Source organism: Phoxinus phoxinus (assembly GCF_949152265.1).
Source record: "Phoxinus phoxinus genome assembly, chromosome: 18".
Classification (NCBI taxonomy): domain Eukaryota; kingdom Metazoa; phylum Chordata; class Actinopteri; order Cypriniformes; family Leuciscidae; genus Phoxinus; species Phoxinus phoxinus.
This window is the reverse complement of record NC_136893.1, coordinates 31,703,151-31,728,255: the sequence shown is the minus strand read 5'-3', so window position 1 is coordinate 31,728,255 and position 25,105 is coordinate 31,703,151. Positions and strand designations below refer to the sequence as shown.

The window sequence follows — 25,105 nt, the reverse complement described above, 5'->3', positions numbered from 1 at the left end:
AGTGACTGTTCAACCAAATCCAGAGGCCAGTCTCGAGAGACTGGTGCCCTTAGTAGAATTTCTGGCAGCGTGGAAACTACTCATGGAAATTTATCAGTGGGTCCTGCACACTATAGAAGGGTTTCAGAATTCAGTTCGGTTCTCGTCCGCCCAGATTTCTAGGGGTCCTCCCCACAGTGGTGGACCTTGAGCAGGCTCTGGTTATGGAGCAGGAAGTACTGACACTTCTGCAAAAGGAGCTACAGAAGGGGTTCCCCCTCCCAGCAGACAGTCAGGGTTTTACAGCCGTTACTTCATTGCTCCGAAAGAGGATGAAGGGTTGCGTCCTATTCTAGACCTGTGTCAATTAAACAGCAGGTTTCAGAATCTCAAGTTCAAAGTATGCTTACGCTAATATGATTGTGCACAGATTCAGTCCGAGGACCGGTTTGTCACATTAGACTTGAAGGACGTTTACTTATCTATCCATCCTCATCACAGGAGGTTCCTGAGGTTTGCTTTCAGGGGCGAAGCATACCAGTATCGGGTTCTTCTATTCGGCCTAGGTTTATCACCCCGCATCTTTACAATATCCGTGGATGCAGCTCTGGCTCCTCTGAGACTCCAGGGCATTCGTATATTACACTATATCGACGATTGGTTGATCCTAGCTCAATCTGAGCATATGGCAGTTCGGCATCGAGATGTCGTCCTGTTTCATTTAAAGATGTTGGGGTTGCGACTCAACACCAAGAAGAGTGTGCTCCTCCCAGCTCAGAGGACCACTTTTCTAGGTGTACTTTAACGATTCGCCGTAAATGGGGTAAAACTAGGTCAGTCACTCACTGTGAAACAGTTACAGACTGTTGGGTCTCATGGCAGCTGCGTCCAACGTAATTAAAATCCGTTTTCACATGATCAAGGTCACCCGGCTATGCCTACGTGCCTCGGTCATGTGAAAGAACCTTGGTTCCTCGCCCAGGCCCAGTGTTGGGGGTTTCTTGTCTACGCATAATGCTATCGACAGATGCTTCCCTCACAAGTGGGGGGTAATCATGAGTGGTCACTCTGCGAAGGGTCTTTGGCAGGACCATCTTCCTTTTTGCACATAATTGGCTAGAAGTGATGGCGGTATTCCGAGAATCTCAATACTTCCTGTCAGACCCGAGAGGTCACCATGTTCCTGTCCTTCCGGACAACACACTGATGGTCTCGTATATCAGAGCAGATATCCTGTTGAGGCAGGGGCTGAGGCACTTCACCCCGAGGTGGTGGAGCTCCTTTGGGAGCGAAAGTCTACCTTTCGCATCGTTTATACAATGCATTGCCCTTTATGGTTCTCCCTGACGCATCCAGCTCCGCTTGGACTGGATACGATGTACTAGGTGTGGTTGAGGCTACACCTGTACGCATTTCCCGATATCTTTGCTCCCGGGAGTTCTGGAGAGGGTTTGCCGGGTAGGGGCTCATCTATTATTAGTAGCCCCATTCCGGCCGGCCCGAGAGTGTTTCTCAGACCTACTGTCCCTTCTAGATGGCTCTCCCATGGAGATTCCGTTCAGGAGGGACTTAGCGTCCCAATCAGGGACACAATATTTCACCCTCTTCCGGAGTTATGGATACTGTGGGCTCGGCCTCTGAGGAGGCCCAGCTCATAGATTCAGGTCTCTCGACCGAGGTCGTGGAGACCATACTCCAGTCTAGAGCTCCCTCCACGAGAATACTGAATATGCATTGAAATAGAAACTGTTCTCTGCCTGGTGCGGAGAACGCCTTCTGAATCTTGCTATCTGCCCTGATGGTACAGTACTTGATTTCTGCAATGAATGTTTCTTTGCTGGGTCATCTCTGAGAGATCCTTAATTTCGTTTTCTCCGTGGTACATGAGGCTGAGGCCTGCACGTACTTGGATTTGCACCTGGTATGGTTATAGTCTTTCTTCACCCCAGGCCGGGTTGTATTCCTAGGTCCCTACTAAATTTGCAGGTCATTTGTGCTGCAGGTCTTCTGTCCTCAACCTAATACCCCAGATCAGGAAAAACGTAATCTGTTATGCCCTGTCCGGGCTTTGGATGCTTTTGTCCACAGAGCTGCCCTGTGGCGTATATAAGAGCAATTATTTGTTTGCTTTGGGTTAACTAGTTAGGTTGCCCTGCATCTAAACAGATAATGAGCAAGCGAGTAGTTGAGGCTATCTCACTTGCTTATGAAGCGGTCAGACAGCCTTCACCATGGCTGTCTGGGCCCATTCTACGAGGAGTATGGCTGCCTCTATGGCTCTAATTTCGGGAGTTTCCCTTCACGACGTTTGTGATGCGGCAGGCTGGTCCTCGCCGCATACATTTGTCAAATTTTATGACTTCGTCAATTTTATAAATTCTATGACTTAGACCTCTCCACTCCTGGGGCGAGGTTGCTTGCTTCTAGTGTGCGCAGGACTCACACAGAACGGGCACTTGTCATTATGGCGTAGTGGGTATGGGGTTCCCATTGCGTAAACGCAGCGGGAGATAGGGAATGTCTCTGGTTACGTATGTAACCTTAGTTCCCTGAGAGGGAACGAAACGCTGCGTTCACCTGCCATACTTCCTGCATGCCCTGATCGACTTGCTTCAGGCTTATCAGAAGCTGTCACGCTCTGCGTTCAGGGGTGATTTATAGTTTCCTGGTCTATGACGTCACCTATGACGTCCCGCTCATTCTTTGGACTGATTATACATGTGCTTCATGACGTGTACTTGGTGTTCCCATTGCGTAAACGCAGCGTTTCGTTCCCTCTCAGGGAACTAAGGTTACATACGTAACCAGAAATGTTTTACGAGCGTTCATGCTTACGGTTGCCAGATTTCAATCATTTAAACCCAGAGTCAGAGCTCTTTTTCTGTTTAAAGAACACGTTTTCTACCCGGTCTCTTCAATAGTATCTGGCAACCACGCTCTCTCTACACCGCTGAAGACGCCGAATCAGAAAACACACACAGCTGGAGTTTAGCGATCTTCATTTGAGATTTTCTACTTAATGAAAGTGTCATTCAGTCGGTGTGTGTTCTGTCACGAGCCGCTTGCGCTGATATCCAGCAGTGTTTAATGTTGATCATATTATACGAGCAAGAATGCAATGTTTCCCAAATATCCACACAATTTCAAATGTGACATTGATTTTATACAACAGTTCAACAAACAAAAGGGTAACTTTTGTTAAGTGATGTACTACATTTAAAACAGTATTAGGCTTTACCATTGCTCTATTTCATAATGAAAGCAGAACTGCAGCACACAGAAGTGTTTGTGAACGAATCGTGAGATTCAATGACCCGTTCATAAATACAGCCACTTGCTTCATTACTGACGTCATATTGAAGATGAGTCATTACTGACTTGATGGCTAACTCTTAAAGATAGTGACATAACGCCACCTACTGGTGATTTTAATTTAATATTTAAAAGTATCACTTCGTTTTTACCATCATTGCATATTTATTGAACATTATTTATTTTATAAAGGTAAAAATGACCTGGAAAACTCGATTAAAGGGGGCAGATATTGTCCCTAATGGAAAAGGTGTGACTGGAAGAGAGACGTATGGCACGGTAAACATCGGAGTACCACTGAACTCAGGAAAAGGGATATGTAGAAAGAGTGCAGTCAACACCACCGGTTACCTTCATTCTAGTTTCTCATAAGCTTAATTGAATTGGCCTAGAGAGAAAAATTATAATGACATTTTCTAAAAGGTCTAAAGACCACATATAAATTGCTACCAAAGTTAATGTCGTAACTATAGTTTGACTAAAAGTAATGACTAAAAGATGCAATGACTTTTCTAAAACTAGACAAAAACTATGAAAAATGACTAAATTGTGACTAAGACCAATAAGCATTTCCGTCTGAAGATGAAGACTACGACTAAATGAACACTCACTGCTTTTCTGGATGTACCGGAATCTAAAGGCAAAGTTGCGGTGTCTGTCTCCCGGCACCCAACTGAGGTTGACCGATGTTTCTCCAGCGGTCATGTTGATCACAGATGGCGGTTCTGCGGAGGGAACATGTAGATAAGACTTGACAAATATTATATTGTGTCCTGATAGGACAAAGTAAAGTCACCTTCATTTATACAGCGCTTTTAACAATATAGAGTGTTTCACAGCAGCTTTACAGTGATAACAGGAGATTACAGAAACAGAGATAGTTTAGGCTTTACAGCAGCTCTAGAATAAAGTTACTGTCCAGCTAAAGTTAGATTTGATAGATTCACTTGAGAAGGCTGAAATGTTAGCTGTGCAGTTTCACCTCCGTCCAACAAGGTGGCGCCCTGCCTAATGACAGGCTCCCCGTCGCCCGCGGTGTTGCGCGCTCTAAGGTAGAAGAGGTAGTGGCTCTGAGGGTCCAGATTCTTCACTGTGTACTCAGTAACGGCGGGCACGTCGATGGTCTCCACCAGCCGTGGGCTCGAGCTTCCAGGCACAACTAAACACAGCACAGCAGCAGCCAGTCAGAGCAAATAACACCCTAGATCACGCTTCCCTTTGTACAGGTTTATAAAGGTGTTCATCAGTCACCAATGCATCTTTCTTTAAAAATAATGAATAAAAAGGGTGATTTTAACAAAGTACCTGCCAAATAGTGAGCCATTTTTAACTTGCATATTAGAGACCTCACCAGTTGGTCTTCTGGTCAAACTACAGCTAATAGCTCTGACTTCAGTCTCACAACCACATCTCCAAGATGAACAAGCTGCTTCAGTCTGTAGTACAGTATCAGTTTAAGCTAAACGCCATCCGCTTGTAACATACTAACTTCATGCTGTAAGCCCTGGTTTCTCACAAGTATAATCTATCCATAAAGCTGCCGTTGAAACGACGGTAGCTCTGAATTATTCTGTGTAGAGCTGCTTTGAAGTTGTACTTGTATGGCTATACTTCTGACTGTAAAGCTTATATATTGAGGATATACAGTAGTCGAACTGTTGGACTCAGCACAGAGTGTGTATAGAGCCGGACACTGGACCCACTCTCGAGGTGCTGCAGAAGGTATCCCGTGATCTCTCCGTTGGGATTGTGTGGAGCTTCCCAGTGCAGCGTGACCTCTGTCTCAGACGGGCTCTCAAAGGTCAAGGATGAAATTGGTCCGGGAGCTAGATGCCGAGGAGCACACGTTCAGTTAGTCTCAATCCACATTCATAGAGGATCATTCCACATGCACTGAGAAAAGTGACCTTACCGCCCTCTGGAGTGCTAAAGTGATACGCCTTTGAATGCGGGCCTTCACCTCTGCTGTTGTACGGTGCCACTGTCAGAGTATAGTTCGAGTAAAACTGCAGGTCGCTCACGACCTCCTCCAGCTGGTGTCCAGAAACCTCAATCACTCGGTTCTTGTCCGCGGCGGGAGACCGGATCGCCCGGCCTCGTCGGCTGTGGGTTCTGGGACCCTTCCTTCTCAGGTGGATCTCAAGAGAGAAGAACGCAGGATCACACTTTATATTAGGTGGCCTTTGATCCAATTTACTCATTATGTACATGTTGGAGCATTCTAATATTACTTTTAAAGTTGCATTTAATGAACAAGTGTAGTTACTCTGTTAACCCTTAACCGTAACCAAACTAAAGCCTAACTCTATACCCTACCCACCACTACTCCTAACCTCACCAAACCTCAAGCTCACCAGCAGTAAATACGAGAATCTTCCAGAACAACATGTAGTTACACAGAAAATTGTTGGTGTTTTATTTTTCTTATGTTAATACATAGTAGTTAATACCCCTAAAGTAAAGTGCAGAAACTGAATTATGGTTTAAAGATTGTGTACCTTGTAGCCTAGCAAGAGTCCGCGGACAGATTCTGTGCTGACTGGACTCCATCTGACCATGACCGCAGTTTTGTTCAGCTCGGTGACGGACACTTGTGACGGAGCTTCCAGAGGTACTGTGAGAGATTGAGAGTTAATTTTGACATAAAAAGTAGCAATACAACATTGTTACAACTTCTTTGTGGAAGTTGGAACAAAGATTCAGCAAACGTATGTAAATAATTGGAAAAAACTGTAAGAGAAGGATGTTGAGAATCCTCAGAATGTAGGAACTGTATCTTTCTGATCAACACAAAACTGGCACTAATCAGCATAAAGCAACCTGGACACTGGGAATGCTGGGCTAAGATAAAGCAAAGCATGTGTCAAAGCGAATGCAGCTTTCATGAACTCGTCTGGATATTAGGAAACGCACCGTCTTCTCCCGAGTAGCCGATCTTTGCAACTGGTTCTGGTCCGCCACCAAGGTCATTGGCCGCCTGAATTTTTATTTCAAAGGGGATGAAGGTCCCGGTGTCGTTCACGATGAACGGAGGATTTGAGACGCTGCTTTCCTTCCAGTGTAGATCTCTGTCTGAAGATTGACGCCAGTAGATCTTGTACTTAAAACCTGGTCCATTAAAATGTTGTCGCTCCAGTTCCTTCCAAATGCAAGAAAGAAAACGAGATTAAACATGATGCAAATGTCAATCTTCTCAATGTGCAATATGGCTCTCTCTTTTGGAGAAGACTTTTCTCCAGTACAAGATTGTTAATCACCTTCCATGTGATGACCATACTGTTTGGATCAGTAGACACAGTCCTCACATTTTCTGGGTTCATTTCAGGTTCTGTGCATAAGAGAGATTGTTAATCCATAAAGCTTTCTTAACTCTTTCCCCGCCAGCGTTTTAAAAAAAGTTGCCAGCCACCGCCAGAATTTTAATCATTTTCACAAAAATGTTCATGGCCCCCAGAATATTATGTTGTATGAATATCTGATTATATGCAATATATCAAAAGAAAGAACAGTGCCTTAAAAAAAAAAAAAAATATATATATATATATATATATATATATATATATATATATATATATATATATAGCGCTCAATGTCGACACTCAGCAGCTGTTTTCCCAATCACACCCTATACCCTCATTCACTATTCCCTACACTAGTTCACTAATATAGTCCACTTGAATGAGAAGAAGTGAGTGAGTTGAGACACTGATGAACACCTGATAAGCAGAATCACTGAAGGACAGAGAAACAAGAACAGGACAAGGAGAAGCACAAGAACTACAACTGACTTCCAGCCACACTGAGTGTGAAACCAGTTTACAGACCAGTTTAACATTATTTCTTCCATAAATGTACAAAAGTTCTTGTTGAGAATTAACAGAGATTTAGTTGCTGTTTTATTGAAAATAATAAAGTTTGTAGTCACCATGATGGAGATCAGTATTTACTTTAGTTGGGCTCTTGACCATTGACTTTATAACATTAGTTTCTCTCTGACTGTCGTAACTGAGAGTTTATAAAACACATTTATTATGGCAAGAATAAGTCAAGAGGAAGATGATCAGGTGTTTTTACCTGTTGTGAAGAGGCTGTAATCATTCTGGACATGTCTGATGTCGACCTGTATAAGCGTTGAATTTATGGGTATTTCATATTTATCACATATCTGTTAATCTACAATATGAAATCCAGCAATGTTCCTGTAATCAGTTATTCTGAATATTGAAATCATATAGTGCATCAAGACAGTTTGAGCTCCTGATCGACTTAAACAGACAGATATCAACAGTCAGCGTATGAATCTCAACAATGGTGACAATGAAAAGTTTCATGTCGCAATGCATGCTGGGTTCCAGGATAGTATAAAACTCCCAGCATGCACTGCAGTATGAATAAATAAAGAAAACAAGTATTGTTACCATTGTTGATACCTCTGTGTTTCTACAAGAGTGTGTAGCTCTGTTTCATTGGTTGTGCATGACGTGTTAAAAAAATAGTCACTGCTATAGTTTCACAGAGGTGGTAATGTTACACTTTTGATACAGGATTAATTCTGAACGAGATCAGTGAATGAACAAGCTATATTATGATTTAGTCACCATAATCAATATAACAAACGATGTGTGTGTGTGCACAAGTGTGGCTTGTAAAACACAGTTCATGCAGCGAGAGAAAAGCTGATGTTATCATAAGTCAAGGGTCAGCATCCCAACTAAACCAAACACTGATCTCTATAATGGTAACTTCAAACCAAACATTTTCAATCTCAATAACAACTTCTGTAGATGCATGACAGAAATAAAGTCATACTGGTTAATAATAAGTGTAATAGTGTGTAATGGCTGGAAGTCAGTTGTAGTTCTTGTGTTTCTCTATTTTCTGTTCGTCTGTTCCTCTTTCCTTCAGTGATTCTGCTTGTTAACAGCAGGTGTTCATCACTAATGCTCAACAATCACTTACATATTCACTTAATTATCTTATCAATGTTACTTTTACTCTTTGTAGTGTGGATTTTCCTGTGGGGTTGAGAGGGTTTTTTATTTATTTAACCTTTATTTAACCAGGAAGTCCTTTGAGACAGAGTCTCTTTTCCTGGCCAAGACGGCACACCAGTTACAATTTAAATACAAATACAACATAATCAAAACATCCAAACAAGCATCACATAAAAAGGAACAGGTCACATATGACAGTTACATTTTTGAGTTAAATGGCATTTTAACATGGTCTTAAATTCTCTTAATGGGACTAAATCATTTAGATGTAGCAAGTTTTGCAAATTATTCCAAGACCATGGCGCAAAGTAAAAGAAGGCTTTCTTCCCCAGCTCAGTAAAAACCCTTGGAACCTGGTAAGAGAGCCACCTGGTGGAACAGAGATGAAAACTGCTGGAATTCTTCTTAAGAAGATCACATAAATATGCCGGCAGTTTACCCAACATGGCCTTGTATAGAAAAATATACAAATGAAATTGTCTACGTAGACTTAGTGACGTCCAACCAATCAGTTCATACAACGTACAATGATGAGTACGGGAAGCAGAGTTAGTTAGAAAGCGAAGAGCACTGTGATACACAGAATCTAAAAAGTGAAGAGTACTAGAGGCAGCATGCATGTAAACAATATCACCATAGTCCAAAACACTTAAAAAAGTAGTCTGCACAAGTTTTTTCCTATCTAACAAATTGAAACAAGCCTTATTCCTAAAAAAAACCCAGTCTTAGTTTCAGTTTTTTACAAGCTTTTCCGCATGAACTTTAAAAGAAAGTTTGTTGTCCAGCCAAAAACCTAAATACTTGTATGATGAAACATTTTCAATTAAGTCCCCATTTAGTGTGTTAATAATTATATTATCTGGGGATTGGGAACGAGCCCTTGAAAACATCATAAATTTGGTTTTCTTAGTATTTAGCACTAACTTAAGGCCATGTAGTGAGACTTGAAGGTGTTGAAAGGCTAATTGAAGGTAATTTATGGCTTGGTTCAATGAAGGGGCAACTGAGTATATCACAGTATCATCTGCATAAAGATGCAGTATAGCAGTTTGCACATCCTTTCCAATATTATTTATAAATATAGAAAATAAAATAGGGGCTAAGATCGAGCCTTGTGGAACACCCTTGGAAATCTCTAAAAAGTCTGATTTAAGACCATCTACAGAAACACATTGCGTTTGTTCTGTAAGATAATTCTTGAACCAATTGATAGCTGTGTTTCCTATTCCAATGTTAATTAATCTATTTAGCAATAGTTTATGATCAACAGAGTCAAATGCCTTGGACAAATCCACAAATAAGGCAGCGCAATGTTGCTTTTTGTCCAAGGCATTTATAATGTCATTTAATAGTAACAAAGTTGCTGTAACAGTGCTGTGTCCAGCTCTAAAACCTGACTGTACATCAGTTAAAATATTATGCTCTGCCAAATATTCTTTTAATAGACAGTTTACTTGAGTTTCCAAAATTTTTGCAAGAATAGAAAGTTTGGAAATTGGCCTATAATTATGAAGATCTGAAGGGTCGCCACCCTTTAGCAAAGGAAGCACATAGGCTGCTTTCCATAATTTGGGAATTAAATTTGTCTGCAGACTACAATTAAAAATATATGCTATAGGATTGGCTATAGTTTCAGCTGCAACCTTTAATAAGAAAGGTTCTAGATTGTCTAGATTGGTTAACAGTGTAAGATAAAAAGACACATTTCAAAAACAGTATAGAACTGTATAATAATAAAAAAATTAAAAAATAAAAAATAATAATAACAGTAAATTACTGGCAACAGTGTTGCCAATATTTTACTGTAAAAAAACCCTGGTAAGATCTAAGGCCCTGTCCCAAATGGCACCCTAAGCACTCGCGGTCTTCCTCTGAGTCCGCACGTGACATAACGCCGCTCTGACTGTCGGGAAGAAGTGTGCTGCGGAGTGCGCATCAGTGCGGGCTCGGGAAAAGTGCGCATCGAAGCCGCAAACCGACCGCTCGCGAGCACCCTTCTGAGAGCTAAGTGACAAATGGTACACCCTATGGTCTCACGGACTTACCGGACACGCGCACGCGGCAGCCATTGTAAGTCTACAAGAACGAAAGTGCATATGAAGTGTGCCATTTGGGACAGGACCTAACAGTGTACTTTCTCAAAAACGACAAATATAACCCAGAATGCATTGTTTTCTACGATATATTACTGTTTTAATGGAAAATGGTATGATACTGTCAGAATTTGTCCTTTTTTTACAGCAAGGGTTAACAGTGTATTATGTTTTCATATGATCTGCTTAGACCCTATTTGCGAAACCATTGGCGGTTTGGTTTAAGGGTGAGGTCATGTCTCATCCGAAATTCATTCAAAATCACCACTTTGTAAAAACGATTGGATTGTAACTTCCATTGCATTTTCCCCTGTATTTCATTGAGTGTTTCAGAGTGTCTTACTGGCAGCTGGGGTGCTGTACGAGTCTGAGGGAGGACTGGGCTCGCTGTGTCCTATGGCATTCACAGCGCTGACCCGGAAGTGGTATGTGCTGTACGGCTCCAGATGGACCTCCAGGTGTTTGATGTCGTGAGGAACTGTCTTAAACTTCTCCCACCGGGAGGATCCTGCTGGATCCTGCTCCTTCATTTCTAGAACATACTCTGGTGGACAACAGAGACGAAAGGCCAGATGATCATAATGTAGCTGAATCATGAACAAAACATGTGTTGAATCAGATCTTTTACAAAATTCACAAATCGAACAATGGATGTCTGTTGTCTAGAGTCTGGATGTTCTGTTCCTGAATAAGACAGAATGGATCCAAAAAAGTTGTCATGTCAACTAACTCTTCATTAGAGTATTAGTAGACTGTGCTGTTCAGGTTAGTAGAGTAAGTTGACATGTATTTGCAATATAGTTACTTATAGCCAGTATGATGTCTAAAGTGGACCATCGAAGTGTTACCGACCTTTCTAATGATTTGTAGTTTGTGAAGATTAAATAAATACAATAAAACATAGAAAGGGGTCAATGGTGGGCTCTTATGAAAATAGTCAATGATTTGATAATAATTACCAGATACGGGACTGTTGTTGTCAGCGCCTGGCGTCCAGGAGAGGGTGACACTGCGGTCCATCTGTTCAGACAACTCCAGCGAGTGAGGAGAAGCCGGTTTATCTGAGGACCGTCAAACACATGAATGTGCCTCAGAAGCAGTGAAATGTAAAGCCTGTCTTATGGGTCTAAAGGCCATTGCACACTGAGTCCGAAATTTTCGTATGCGTTTTTTCGTATTCGTGATTCGGTGGCTCTGAATTGTCAAAGCACCATTCAAACACCATTCAAACTGCTTGTTACGGATGCGAAAAACGCAGAAAATCGAACCCGTTTCGATTTTTTTTATGACGGACGAAAGTTTCGGAGGCAGTGTGCAAGCGTGATTGACATAACGTGAGGTCGTATTTATTTTTTAACGTGCGAAAATCTCGGATGCGAATTTCGGACTCAGTGTGCAATGGCCTTAAGGGTTGCCGTTTGTATTTTATTGCACTTTAGTGTAGCGCTATCCAACAGCTAGTTTCGATTTCTCCCAGTTTCAGGATATTTGCTTTTGCTGTGCTAATTGCAAGGGCTGATTTGAAAGCATTATATTTTTGTGGTGTGTTCAGCTCTCGTGTTCAGGCTCTTCGTGTGAAGACCGACTCGGGTAAAGACCTGCGACTCTACCTGCGCGACTCCACCAAGCAAGGACACCTGTAAGGCACTTCATTATCTTCTTCTCCCCTTTCCTTTCCCACTTTGATCTTATTTCCCTTACTCAACATGTGCTTTCAATACAATCCTGTTGTCTCTCGACGACGATCTCTCATCACGCACAGAAGGCAGCGCAATACTGCTAATCTGCGTCCCATTCTCTCATCCTCACACACACCTCTCTCTCTTTCTGTGGGTCTATGGAATTGTCAGTCAGCAGTCAACAAAGCTGACTTCATTCCAGCCTTTGCATCTCACTCTACTCTTAATATTTTAGGCTTGACTGAGACCTGGATTCGTCCAGAAGACTCAGCAACCCCTGCTGCTCTCTCTAACAACTTCTCCTTCTCTCACTCCTCGCCAGTCTGGGAGGGGTGGGGGCACTGGTCTTCTCATTTCTAACTATTTGAAAATATTACACTTACAACCCCCATTAAGATCCATATTGTAGTCATATATCGCCCCCCAGGTCAACTGGGAAGCTTTGTAGAGGAGCTGGATGTGCTGCTGTCTTCTTTCCCTGAGGATGGCACCCCACTTGTAGTCTTTGGTGATTTCAACATTCATCTAGAGAAGCCGAATGCAACAGACTTCATCTCTCTTCTAGCCTCATTCGATCTCAAACGGCTCATCACCACAGGTACTCACAAATCAGGCAACCAACTACACCTGGTATACACACGCAACTGCATCACGGGCAACATTTTGGTGAAACCTCTCCATGTTTCTGATCATTTCCTCATTACATTCAATCTTCAACTCACTACCCATGCTCCACCAACCCCCCTACCAGCTACTTTCAGACGAAACCTGCGCTCACTCTCTCCCTCCCATCTCTCCTCTGCTGTGTCATCTTCTCTTCCCTCACCCTCACAATTCTCATCTCTGGATGTTAATACCGCAACAGATACCTTATGCTCCACTTTAACTTCTTCTTTAGACAATATCTGCCCTATCTCCTCCAGGCCAGCACGTACTACTCCCTCTAACCCCTGGTTATCTGAGGTTCTTCGTGAACACCGGACCAAACTCAGGGCAACAGAGAGGAAATGGAGACACTTCTGACCTGAGTATGTATCAATCTCTGCTCTCTTCCTTTTCTGTTGATGTTCATGCTGCAAAACCTTCATATTTCCACAACAAGACAGGGTTTTTCTTGGCTCAAAACAAGGCGGAGGAGGTAAAATCCTGACCATGTATTTTAATAATAAGATAATAAAAAATAGTAGACTATCATAGCCTACTGTGTTTCCCACAGTATTTTTGTGTGTTGAGCTCGGTCCCTCTAGGGGGGGTCTTAATCTGGTGCACCCCGAATCTGCTGTTAAAAATTAATAATCCAACCGCCCAAATATGATATTCTCTGATTTAGATATCTGCCTCTGATCATCACATTACAAGTGTCATACATGATCATGTAAAATATCACACTGAAGTAAGCTGCTTTAACATTTATTTAAAATATAAGTTCTTCTTTTGGCAAAATTACATTTCCTTAATGGCCTAAACCTTCAAACTTAAATTGTCAATGTTTCATTACATCACTGTTGGAAAAAACTCTTATCAGAATAAGTTTTTTACCTTTATAAAGGAAATGTTTTCCCTAATTGTATTAAATGTATGCTCCATCTTTCAATTCAAATTGAAACAGCGCAACTTTGTTACCGTCAGTGTATTATTATCAACTAAAGGCTATCAATCGCCACTTACATTAAATGAAATAAAATCAGAATCATCCTCGCGTTTTCTGTGATTCCCTAGTTATTTTTTTTATTTTTTATTTTTTTATTGAAAATGTTTTTAATCAGGGCATTTGTCCAGTTGGGCAAGAACAATTATTTCACTTATCCCTTAAAAACAAACACACGTGTCCCGGACAAGCGTTATTGTCGAGCCCTGATATGTTTTCCTTGAATGGTTTTCCCTGAAGAGAATTACGTACGTTGTTGAAAACGAAAGTAAAAGAGTGACGGACGTTCATTGTGTTTTACCGTGATGAGAGGTCTTTATTTAACTCAACACATTATAATGATTTATCTATCATCCACCCTCGATTGTAACATTATGTTTTTATTACTTGCCCCGCCAAACTTCGGATTATGATCCGCGCAGCACTATCGGCAAACTATACGGGTTGAGAATGGAATGGCCGCAGGCCGGGAACCCGCAACTTAACCGTCACGGTGGAAAAGTGTATCTGAGCATGTGACTGTCTGTTCGAGATTTGTCGAGAGCCGGAGGCGGCACGGTATTTGACGGAAGCGGCCGCCTCATAATTCTCTATGCAGGAAAAACCCTGCAAGATCAACAGCGCCGCTAACACACGATCACTTTTCAAGACATTCATCTCTCTGTCCTCTGTCCACCTCCACCACCACCCACCTCCTCTTTAACTGCTGATGAACTTCTTCACCAACAGAACAACAACTATCAGCAGTCAGTTCTCAGCTCCACACAGACAGGAACCCAGTCCAACCCCTTCCACTCCCAAGCACCTTCTCCCCTCCTTCTCTTCACTATCGAGGAAGAAGTATCTAAACTTCTCCTCTCCAGTCACCCCACCACCTGCCCTCTAGATCCCATCCCCTCACACCTTCTACAAGCCATCTCTCCCACACTTCTACCAGCACTCACACACATCATCAACTCATCGCTCCACACTGGCACTTTTCCTACAGCATTCAAGCAGGCTCGGGTAACTCCACCGCTTAAGAAACCCACATTAAGCACATCACTCTTAGAGAATTACAGACCTGTCTCTCTCCTACCATTCATTGCGAAAACACTTGAACGAGTTGCCTTCAACCAAGTATCATCTTTCCTCTCTCTGACCAACCAACTAGACGTAAACCAATCTGGCTTCAAGAAAGGGCATTCAACCGAAACTGCATTGCTGTCAGTCACAGAAGCCCTGCGGATCGCAAAAGCTGCCTCCAAATCATCAGTTCTCATTCTCCTGGATCTGTCTGCTGCCTTCGACACTGTGAATCATCAGATCCTCCTGTCCACCCTCTCATCACTGGGCATTACAGGAACTCCTCTCCACTGGTTTGAGTCCTATCTCATAGGTAGGTCCTTCAGGGTCGCATGGAGAGGTGAGATATCCAAAGCACATCAACTGACTACAGGGGTTCCTCAGGGTTCAGTTCTTGGACCGCTCCTCTTCTCCATTTACACCACATCACTGGGACCCATCATACAGGCACATGGCCTCTCTTACCATTGCTATGCTGATGACACTCTACCTCTCTACCTCTCATTTCAACCTGATGATCCCACAGTAGCTGCACGTATCTCAAGCTGCCTGGCGGACATCTCGGCATGGATGAAGGAACATCACCTGCAGCTCAACCTGACAAAGACTAAGCTTCTCGTCCTCCCTGCCAATCCGTCTTAACAGCACGACTTCACTATCCAGCTAGACTCAACCTCAATCACCCCATCAAAGTCTTTTGTCTTCATTTGATTTCATCTAAGGCTGTGGCTAGAAGTCAGTTGTAGTTTGTGTGTTTCTCTTTCCTTCAGTGTTTCTGCTTGTTGACAGCAGGTGTTCATCACTAATGCCCAATCATCACCTAATTAATCACTTAAGTATCTCATTAACTTTAACTCTGATTCAGAGTTATTTTAACTCTCTGTAGAGAGGGACCAACTGTTCTCTGAGCAGAGTTAATTTAACTTTGTGAAGCAGAAGCCTGCGATCGGTCAATGAGCGACGACTCGTGGTACCATCACAGAGAGCCACAGAATCACTCTCCAGAACATTCTCATTCACGACTCCATGCTGGTGGAATGATCTCCCTACCCTCGTCCGGAATGCAGAATCCCTGACCACATTCAAAAGACAACTGAAAACTCATCTCTTCCGTGAGCACTTGACATAAAAAATAAATAAATATATTCTTTCCTTTTCCTTTAATCCTCCCTTGTCTGGCTTATGAGCAATGTCTGAACTTTGTATTTTGAGCACTTCTTGCGTTGATTTTGCCTCTTCACGATGACTCGCTTGCTTTAGTCCTCATTTGTAAGTCGCTTTGGATAAAAGTGTCTGCTAAATGACTAAAAGTAGAAATGTCTAATTGGAAGAGACAGACTCACCCTGTACGGTGATGGAGCCGGCGGCGCTGTCCGAGTCGAGTTTAGTGCTGATCTCACAGCTGTAGGTTCCTGTGTCCTTCATCTGAACATTGGTCACCTTCAGCGAGCCATCTAGGTATCCAGCATACCTGCAACCATGTGGAAAACGCAAACGTTAAACACCAGCAAAATATGGAATTCATCCATAAAATCCAATGCATACAACTTCACAAATTCCTTTGCCCATATAATCTTTAAGCTAATAAGGTTAAGGGTATCTGGCTTGCTGTCCGCAGTGGAGGGCCTCGAGGAAGCAGCTTCAACTCGAGCTCAGATACACCCCCCAGTGGGACTCCTAAAGCTTGGATGATGAGTATGGTAGCAAGATGCCTAAAGTATATTGGTGGAGTTGGGGAGGTGGAGGGATGCCAGACAAGCTGATGCCAGAGCCAGGTGAGTGACTGCTTATATGCTCCCGCAGTATTTGAAAGACTAGATGGATTTACTCTTCCTGAAATTATGTTGTGAACTTCACATATGACAATATGGTTTTACCAACACTACATTGAAGTTCGACTTGAGCCGGCGCTGCACAGACCGATCGGTGTATGACATAAGCAGCCGTCTGCTCTCGCCGTACCTTGATGTCATAAACCGATCGGTCTGTGCAGCGCCGGCTCAAGTCGAACAAGCCTACTGTCTTCATCTCACAGCGGTGGAAAATAATCCGACGGAACTTGGGCAGAAATAATATTCATGGAAGAGATTATTAACATGACTGTAGTATGAAGCAGAGCAGGGTCGAGTGCTGTGGATCTCTCAAGAGGAGGGGGACTTTCATTATCTTCCGCTTCTTACGGTCAAGGGCATGTGGACCGTAAGTGGACCGGCTGCTGAGAGACACTTGTTGCACACTGTAGTGAGCTAGATCGATATTAGAATATCATATTAATAAATGCTGGATGGCTTGTGTTGCTAAATGGCATGCAATTAATTTTAAAACATACTGTATTTTGAAGAAAATGCTGCATTACTGTTACTAAAAATAAAGCTCACAAAGATCTGATTATGTTATGTTAGCCACTTGACCAAATAGTGTTTCTCTCTAAGGCATGGTAAAAGCATGAAACTCGTGGAAAATCAGGAAAATAAGCCATTAAAATAATTCGATTAACAGTGTTGAGCTATATAACAATTTGTTTTTTGGTCTATAAATGTTATTTTTGTACAAAAAAATCATACATATTGTGCCGATAAATGAATGCAAATAATAATGACTACATTTAAATGTCTTTTACACAATATTTTACCTTAAAACGAAGAAAAAAATAACAGAATCAACAGAAAATGTGCACTATCAATTGACAAGGTTTGTAGATTTTAGATACAAATAAGCTCAAATTGTGTGTTTACTTGTCATCAGGAGATGTAGTGATCTTGTGTCCGTCCTTCTTCCACTGAACTGTGGGATCTTTTAACTTGTGGTCCACTGTATATTTGCACTGTAAAACTGCATCATTTCCACGTACAACATGGAGATCCTGGGGAGGGTCTACAATCTTAGTTCTGTCTGGAGACATGAAAAGACATTCATGACTTATTTTACGTCCATAATGTGACACAATTCCATATAAGAGATGTGGGTCAGGAATGGATCATGTGGTGAGAAATGTATGTTTGTGAATGTGAGTGTGCAGCAGGTTTCTGAATGACTCCTTCCCTCCCTGTGGAACCATCTCCACGCATTTCAAATCTATTGTTCTATATCTATATGACATTCTTCTTTCAGATGAATATAATCTGAGTTATATAAATCGACTTTATCGACTAAAATAACTAGCTTCCGGCAGACGGCAGTGCGCATACTACACGAGTCGACAAGAGTAACCAGTGTATGGCGTGGGATGTAGGAGTATCGTAAGTTTAGACGCCTCTCTCGACATTTCTCTTTAAAACTAGTTGTTTTAGACTCTGATTCGTGACTGGTGTTTTGTTTTGCTCTATCCTTCAGCATTACGTCATGCATCGGGTCAGGGGTCAGTCTTCCACCATAAATCGATGCATACAGTTGTCTGCCGGAAGCTAGTTATTTAAGTCCATAAAGTTTTATAGATGTGGGCCGGATCATCTTTCCACATGTGCCAGATGTGGGCCGGATCATTGATATTCAATGTAACAGGTAATGTGTATTAAGAAAGCACAGTGTTCAGTTCGGATCTGCTACTTGTGATGATGATTTTCTGGAATGGACACTTACTGAAGACCTTCAGCTCAGCACTGATGCTCCTGTTGCTGTGTGTCACTGAACATCTGTACATGTTGCTGTCCTCTTTGCTCACGTTACTGATCTGAAGCCTTCCATCGGTCATCTGAGACATTTTAGCATTAGCATGAGCTGGACCAGTGTCTACAATCTCCCTGCAAACATGAAGTCGCACTGGATTAAACACACAAGACAACATCACATCTGGCAGACAAACCTCAAACCCGCATTCATACTGCGTTATTATTAGTGCATTCATCTTTCTCAAAATGTTCTGCTCCCCTCGTGTCAGTTACACCCCAGCTAACAGACTTTTGTTATGAGAGCGTTCTCCAGATATTCAGTGTTGGTTCTGGGAACGTGAAAAATCTCCAGTTTTCTTGAAGTTAGAGGAATGTGTTTTAAAAGGTATGATGTTCCTCAAACGTTCAACTTCATTTTGATTTAAAATGCAACATTCTAGAAGCGTTGATTTCTAACATTCCAAGAACATAAAAATGTCCAGTTTCCTGAATATTAATATAATGTTACTTAAAGGTTAGTGTGATGTTCCCGAAACATTCTGTCAATCAACTTTCGAAAGAGTAATAAGAACACAAACTACAACTTTATTCAGACACAGCCTTAGATGAACTGAAGATAAAATACATGAACTTTCTCAAGATCTGATTAATCAACTCCACAAACAGCATTACCAGCTTCACTTATTACTAAAAAGACTGACTTTATTTCTGTCACATGTCTACAGAAGATCTTATTGAGAATGAGGAATGAGTTTAGATGTTGATGTTGAAAATGTTTAGTTTGAGGTCACCATCATGGAGATCAGTGTTTGCTAAGGTTCTGTTTTAAATAGTTTATACACTCACAGACGTCCACATTCGGCATATGAAACACAACAATGGGGACATTCTTCATGGCAGCTTACAAAATACATTCATGACTCCCAGCATGCATTGCGGCATGAATCAATTATACAGCTGATTTATTTTTTGATTTTCACCATTGTTGAGGTTTGTATGACGAGTGCTGATGTCTAAGTGTGTCGTTCTTAACTTCTAAATAGTTTTGTACAATCGTACACAAATTTCATCAGTTACAAATTATTTTTATTACATCAATTGAGTTCATTACCTTCTTCTCAAATTACATTCAAGATCCAAAAATGAGCAAAACTACAGCGAAAGCAATTGTTTAATTACAGTCCTTTATAAGTTATTAAAACAGACATGTTCTCCTTAAACCCCTGCTATTGCTAATAACGCAGGCCAAGAGTCCAACTAAAGCAAACACTGATCTCCATGATGGTGACCTCAAACTAAACATTTTCAACATCAACATCTAAACTAATTCCTCATTCTCAATAAGATCTTCTGTAGAGCATCGTTTCCCAGCAGGGGGTCGCGGCCCACAAGGGGGCCTCAGCGAGCTCTGTGGGGGGTCGCGTCATATTTTGAAAAGTTTTGAGCAATGAGCATTAAATAAAAGTCCTTAACTTTTTTCTGTTCAAAATTTACACAATTTTCCAACCTGTGTTTTTGTCTCATCCTGAACCACTATGGCACTCCTATAATAAGTGTTTACATTGGGACTATTTTACACTGGTTCGGATGCGGAGTAGCCCAGGACCTGCGTGACTCGTCATAGCAAAACTAAACATTTTCAACATCAACATCTAAACTCATTCCTCATTCTCAATAAGATCTTCTGTAGACCATCGGTTCCCAACAGGGGGGTCGCGGCCCACAGGGGGGTTCACAGAGAGAAGTAGATCCGGCTACAATGTCCTTCCGAAAGACGCATTATTCTGTTAATAAACGCAAGTTTATTATCGCTCACTATAGCGCCAAAAGCCTCAAAAATAAAGCCTCAAAAATAACATGCAGGTATTGAGTTCCCAGACAGCAGTCATTTAATAATAGCCTATATTCTTTTTTTTTTTTTTTATCTACACTCCAGAGCGAATATTTATGTTATTGCATTTCAAATAAGGCCAATGTATAGGCTACTCCTACATTTTTAAATTACAAAGGGCCTACTGATGTTTCTGTCGTATTTTCAATATCATAGGCTATTATTTGTGCATAAACATATCTGCTTATAGTAAACATACCGTTTGTTTGAAAACAACATATTTTGTCATCCTTGCTGCAAGCTTACAAGAGCGATAATATCATTAAATGTGAAGGGGGCCTAAAATATTTTCTTGGGAAAAAGGGGGTCTCAGACAAAAAAAGGTTGGGAACCACTGCTGTAGACATGTGACAGAAATAAAGTCAGTCTGGATAGTAATAAGTGAAGCTAATGCTGTTTGTGGAGTTGTTTAATCAGTTAATCAGATCTTGAGAAAGTTAATGTATTTTATCTTCAGTTCATCTAAGGCTGTGTCTGAATAAAGTTGTAGTTTGTGTTCTCATTACTCTTTCGAAAGTTGATTGACAGAATGTTTCAGGAACATCACACTAACCTTTAAATAACATTAAATTAACATTCAGGACACTGGACATTGGAATGTTAAAAATCAACGCTTCTAGAATGTTGCATTTTAAATCGTAATTAAGTTGAAAGAACGTTTGAGGAACATCATACCTTCTAAAACACGTTCCTCTAACTTCAAGAAAAGTGGACATTTTTCACGTTCCCAGAACAACACTGATTATCTGGAGAACACTCTCATACCATAAGTCTGTTAGCTGGGCAGTTTCTCCAGATGTAAACATCTTTAAATAGATTTTTTAAAACTCTTGCATAGAGTTCTGCTTAGCATGGATTTACAATCGTAACTCTTTCCCCGCCATTGACGGAATTTTCCGGCTTTCTGTGTTTTCACTGTTGTATGGCAGGGGGCGCACTTACACACCTTCTGAAAGAGGACTGAATCTCCTGATCAAAACACAGAGAAGAAGATGCAGACACAAGTGATCTCATATGTAATCATATGCATATGTAAAAAAGTTAAACAGTATATTAATCAAAACTGCCTAATGTTATTGAATGAAATGTCGACCCGGACAAGCTATAGGACTGTGTAAAGCATAGGGGTGTTGATGGACTCAATCATCGGTCTGAGTCCCCTCTGGATGTAGTTTTTGACAAAAACTTGATTTTCTCAGCTTTTTGTTCAAAATGTAGTTTTTATGAAACTTACCCATATCCAAGTGTTGATAATAAAGAATGCATGAAGCTAATATAAAACAGATTTTATTTAAAGCAGAGAGTCTGTTCTTTCTGTTGATGTATTGCATGTAACTCATATTCTTAGGGCCATGAAATGAAAATGATCAAAAACGCTGGCGGTGGCTGGCAAACTTTGTTTTTTTTTAAACACAGGCGGGGAAAGAGTTAATTGAAACCTACATAGAAGATTATATGCATGATTGCTAAGTGTGTTTGGGAGATATACAACACATGCTCACCAGTCCACTTTGGGCAGCGGGGAGCCGAAGGTCCGGCACTCCAGCAGGACGGTTTTCCCAGCCGAGGCGCTGTACACGAGCCCATCCGCCGTCAGGATCTGAGGAGGCAGCTCTGACCGACACAAGGCCAGGCACAGCCGTTACAGAAATATCTCACGAAAAACAATCAGTGTGTTGTTATGTTGGCATGAATGAGGTACACAATGATGTTCCACTCCTGTTCGTTTGAACCCTTTCTGCAGTGACACCATTCACCTTCTTTCAAACTGCATTTGATTAAAGTTTACAGTAATACACTCACCAACGACATGGATGTGTGTGTTGACCAGGATATTGCCGTGTTTATTGGTGGCCATGCACTGATAGACTGCCGTATCGCTGTACTGAACGTTGATCAGGGTCAGAGTCCCAGGAGTCAGACGCCGTCTGGGGTCCACATCTGTCTCTGCAACACAGAGAGAACAACAGAAGCCTTCGGTCTACTATATTGCAAGATTGTTTATATAAAATATTTTGTGAGATAAGACAAGAGTCTTTTGTGCACTCTTGAATCACGTTCTGAAGGGCACCACGATATCACCGACTGGGCAAGTTTAGCATTCATGATTAAATGGGCAGGGACTGGACACCCAAGTTGATGGCATCCACTATCCAGTGGGACAACCTCTGCTTAAAGACAGCCTTTCCTTTCTGCTGGCATACCAGACGTGGGCGGTCTACATAGACAAGCAGCAGGGCGGCCTCCGCGACCTTCGTAGAGACGCGGCGACAGGGACAGGCTGAAGGGGAGGACCGTGTACTGGTACCTTGTACTGGTATGCCCGTCCCTCCAACGCAATCGTATGAGCGGTCTGTGCCGAGGGAGTATTGAGGAGCTCTCAGGCACGATCCCATTTCGTCAGTTACTAACGTAACTCGCAGTGATTGACTGAATGGGAACATGATTTCACAAAGTGCAGCATGTTCCTGGATCAAAATTCCATTCAACCAATCAGATTTGAGGAACAAGAGTTTAGGCTCACGACCAGGGTTTGGTGCTTCAACATCAGCGTTATTCACCTATAATTTCCCTCTGATTTTAGGGATATCTTGGGTAGGGTTAGACGTGGACATTAAATCTGCATATAGAATTGAAGATCGGATTTATATCCGTTTTGCAAAAACACATTTATGTGACCAGGTGTACATGGAATCGTTTTGATAAATCAGAGAGCTATCCGATCTGAGAAAACACATGAAGCGGCCAGGTGGCCTGATACTTGTGCACTGGTGTGTGCGTCGAGCCGGCAAGTGTGTGTGTGTGGGGACTGTGTGTGTGTGTGTGTGGGGACTGTGTGGTAGAGCGAGGGAGAAGTGAGAGAGTGACGGCGATTATCTTTGAAGCGAGTCGCGACTAGAGTCATATTGAGAGAAACAGTCTTCTTTCTGACCACTGTGGGAAACCTGTAGCATGGAAAGTTAGCCCTCTCCTTGACTGCATGTTGTTTATGGAGAAGGAGAACCAGGACATGAGTCGGGTAAATGCAGCGCTACCAAGCGACGTGTATTTTTCGAGAGGTGCATGTCGGACGCATCATAAACAAAATATCGCAAAAGTATTGCGAGACTTTCGATATAATATCGGGCAATGTGATATCGCGATAACGACATTGATTCGATATATCGTGCACCCCTACCAACTACCAGCTCTTAATGAGCCGCGACGCAGAGGCAGATTATGTAATAGAGAGAATCAACGGACACTTTTCAAAGTCTGTGATTATAGTGGCACTTAGCGGTAAAAGGCAGCAAATACACACCCGCAATTTTACCGCCTCCAAATTATTATTCTGGTTGAATACCAACTGTATACCAGAAATAAAGTCATACTGGTTAATAATAAGTGTAATAATGTGTAACGGCTGGAAGTCAGTTGTAGTTCTTGTGTTCCTCTTTCCTTCAGTGATTCTGCTTGTTAACAGCAGGTGTTCATCACTAATGCAATACACAAATGACCAACTATCTCACTGCAACACTGCATCAATGTTACTTTTACTCTTTGTAGTGTGGATTTTCCTGTGGGGTTGAAAGGGTTAACAGTGTACGATAAAAAGACACGCCTACTGTATGTGTTTTAACAGTAATTAACAGGTTTATACTGGCAATACTTTTACTGTAAAACTGTCACCGTTGTGCTGAAGAGTAGAGCCTGTGCTTCAGTCCAGCAGAAGATCTAGAAACATTGATGATATGCTGCATGTTGCTTTATTTAACAGGCGGTGACTGTGTAGTTGTTGGTCCAGCGCAAATCTATTTATGTACAATACTTTTTTAGTGCTCTAAAATTAAATAAGTTCACAGTAATAATTCGCTCACATTATTAGTGCATTATTTTTTGTTTATATATTTAAACGACAGTTGTTCAATTTAAGGCAGTTGGTTTCTGCAAGTGTTGCCAGTATTTTACTGTAAAAAAAAGCCTGGTAAGGTCTAACAGTAGATGAAGAGATGAAATGGAGCTGTGGCCCGTTGTGTACCTGTGATAGGAACTCCATTGATACTCCATGTTACGTTTGGGGTTGGTATCCCATCAGCCTGGCACTGCAGTCTCACAGTCTCTCCTGGGGCGTACAGCTGGTCCTCAGGCCACTTGGTCCAGTAAGGAGCAGCTGCAAACAATCAACATCAAACTGAAATACTTTCAAAACCAGGGTGTCAGTGATCTCTTTGATTTTGTTAGTCAGTGTTTTAAAACAATTTATTAACAGTTATTTTCATAAAAAATTTTTTGGTGCACTGTAAAACCTTTCTGTAAAAAAACCCATTCCATTAAAACAGTAATTTACTGTAGAAAAATAATGCATTGTGGGTAATATTTGTTCCCTTTCGAGAACGGTCACTTCGTATTGCGTAGCTATACGCAGTGGGGAAACTCCTTTCCTCAGATTATTGAAGCTTTTATGTAAAACGCATTGCAGCTGCACAGCGAGCACAGAGAGTGACTGGCTCACTCATTGGCTGTGCTGCAGAAACTGCATATCTAATGGCGAAGGCGCCTCTCAGCCAATCAGCTAACAGCGCGCCAACACACGTAAGAGCCCGCCAACTGAGTGCGGCAGAGTCTATAAATGAGCCTTCGCCATTATAGCAGATTTACTCAACTTCAGCGGCAACTTACAAACTTTGAAACTATGGCCGTCGAAACGAGCCTTATTCTGCTAGAACGAGCCTTTTCAACATTGGAAGCTGCTTTCTCCTGTCGCCGTTCTCCAGTGCCCATCCGGCGATCTACACATATCCTTTCTGTCTATACTGTTACATTATACAGTCTGAAAGAGCTGAACGAGCGTTGTTT

General features: G+C 41.9%; 1 protein-coding gene across 1 annotated transcript in view; it reads right to left on the bottom strand.

Annotated features, from left to right (window-relative positions):
- l1camb (L1 cell adhesion molecule, paralog b) overlaps window positions 1–25,105 on the bottom strand; it is a 77,078-nt gene that overhangs the window by 7,476 nt on the left and 44,497 nt on the right. The window contains 15 exon segments of the mRNA XM_079588793.1: window positions 3,903–4,016; window positions 4,274–4,450; window positions 4,995–5,117; window positions 5,204–5,429; window positions 5,790–5,905; window positions 6,205–6,430; window positions 6,549–6,619; window positions 10,722–10,922; window positions 11,338–11,439; window positions 16,114–16,241; window positions 17,506–17,662; window positions 18,350–18,510; window positions 21,772–21,883; window positions 22,073–22,216; window positions 24,288–24,419. Of these exon segments, the coding sequence (XP_079444919.1) occupies window positions 3,903–4,016; window positions 4,274–4,450; window positions 4,995–5,117; window positions 5,204–5,429; window positions 5,790–5,905; window positions 6,205–6,430; window positions 6,549–6,619; window positions 10,722–10,922; window positions 11,338–11,439; window positions 16,114–16,241; window positions 17,506–17,662; window positions 18,350–18,510; window positions 21,772–21,883; window positions 22,073–22,216; window positions 24,288–24,419 (2,190 nt within the window).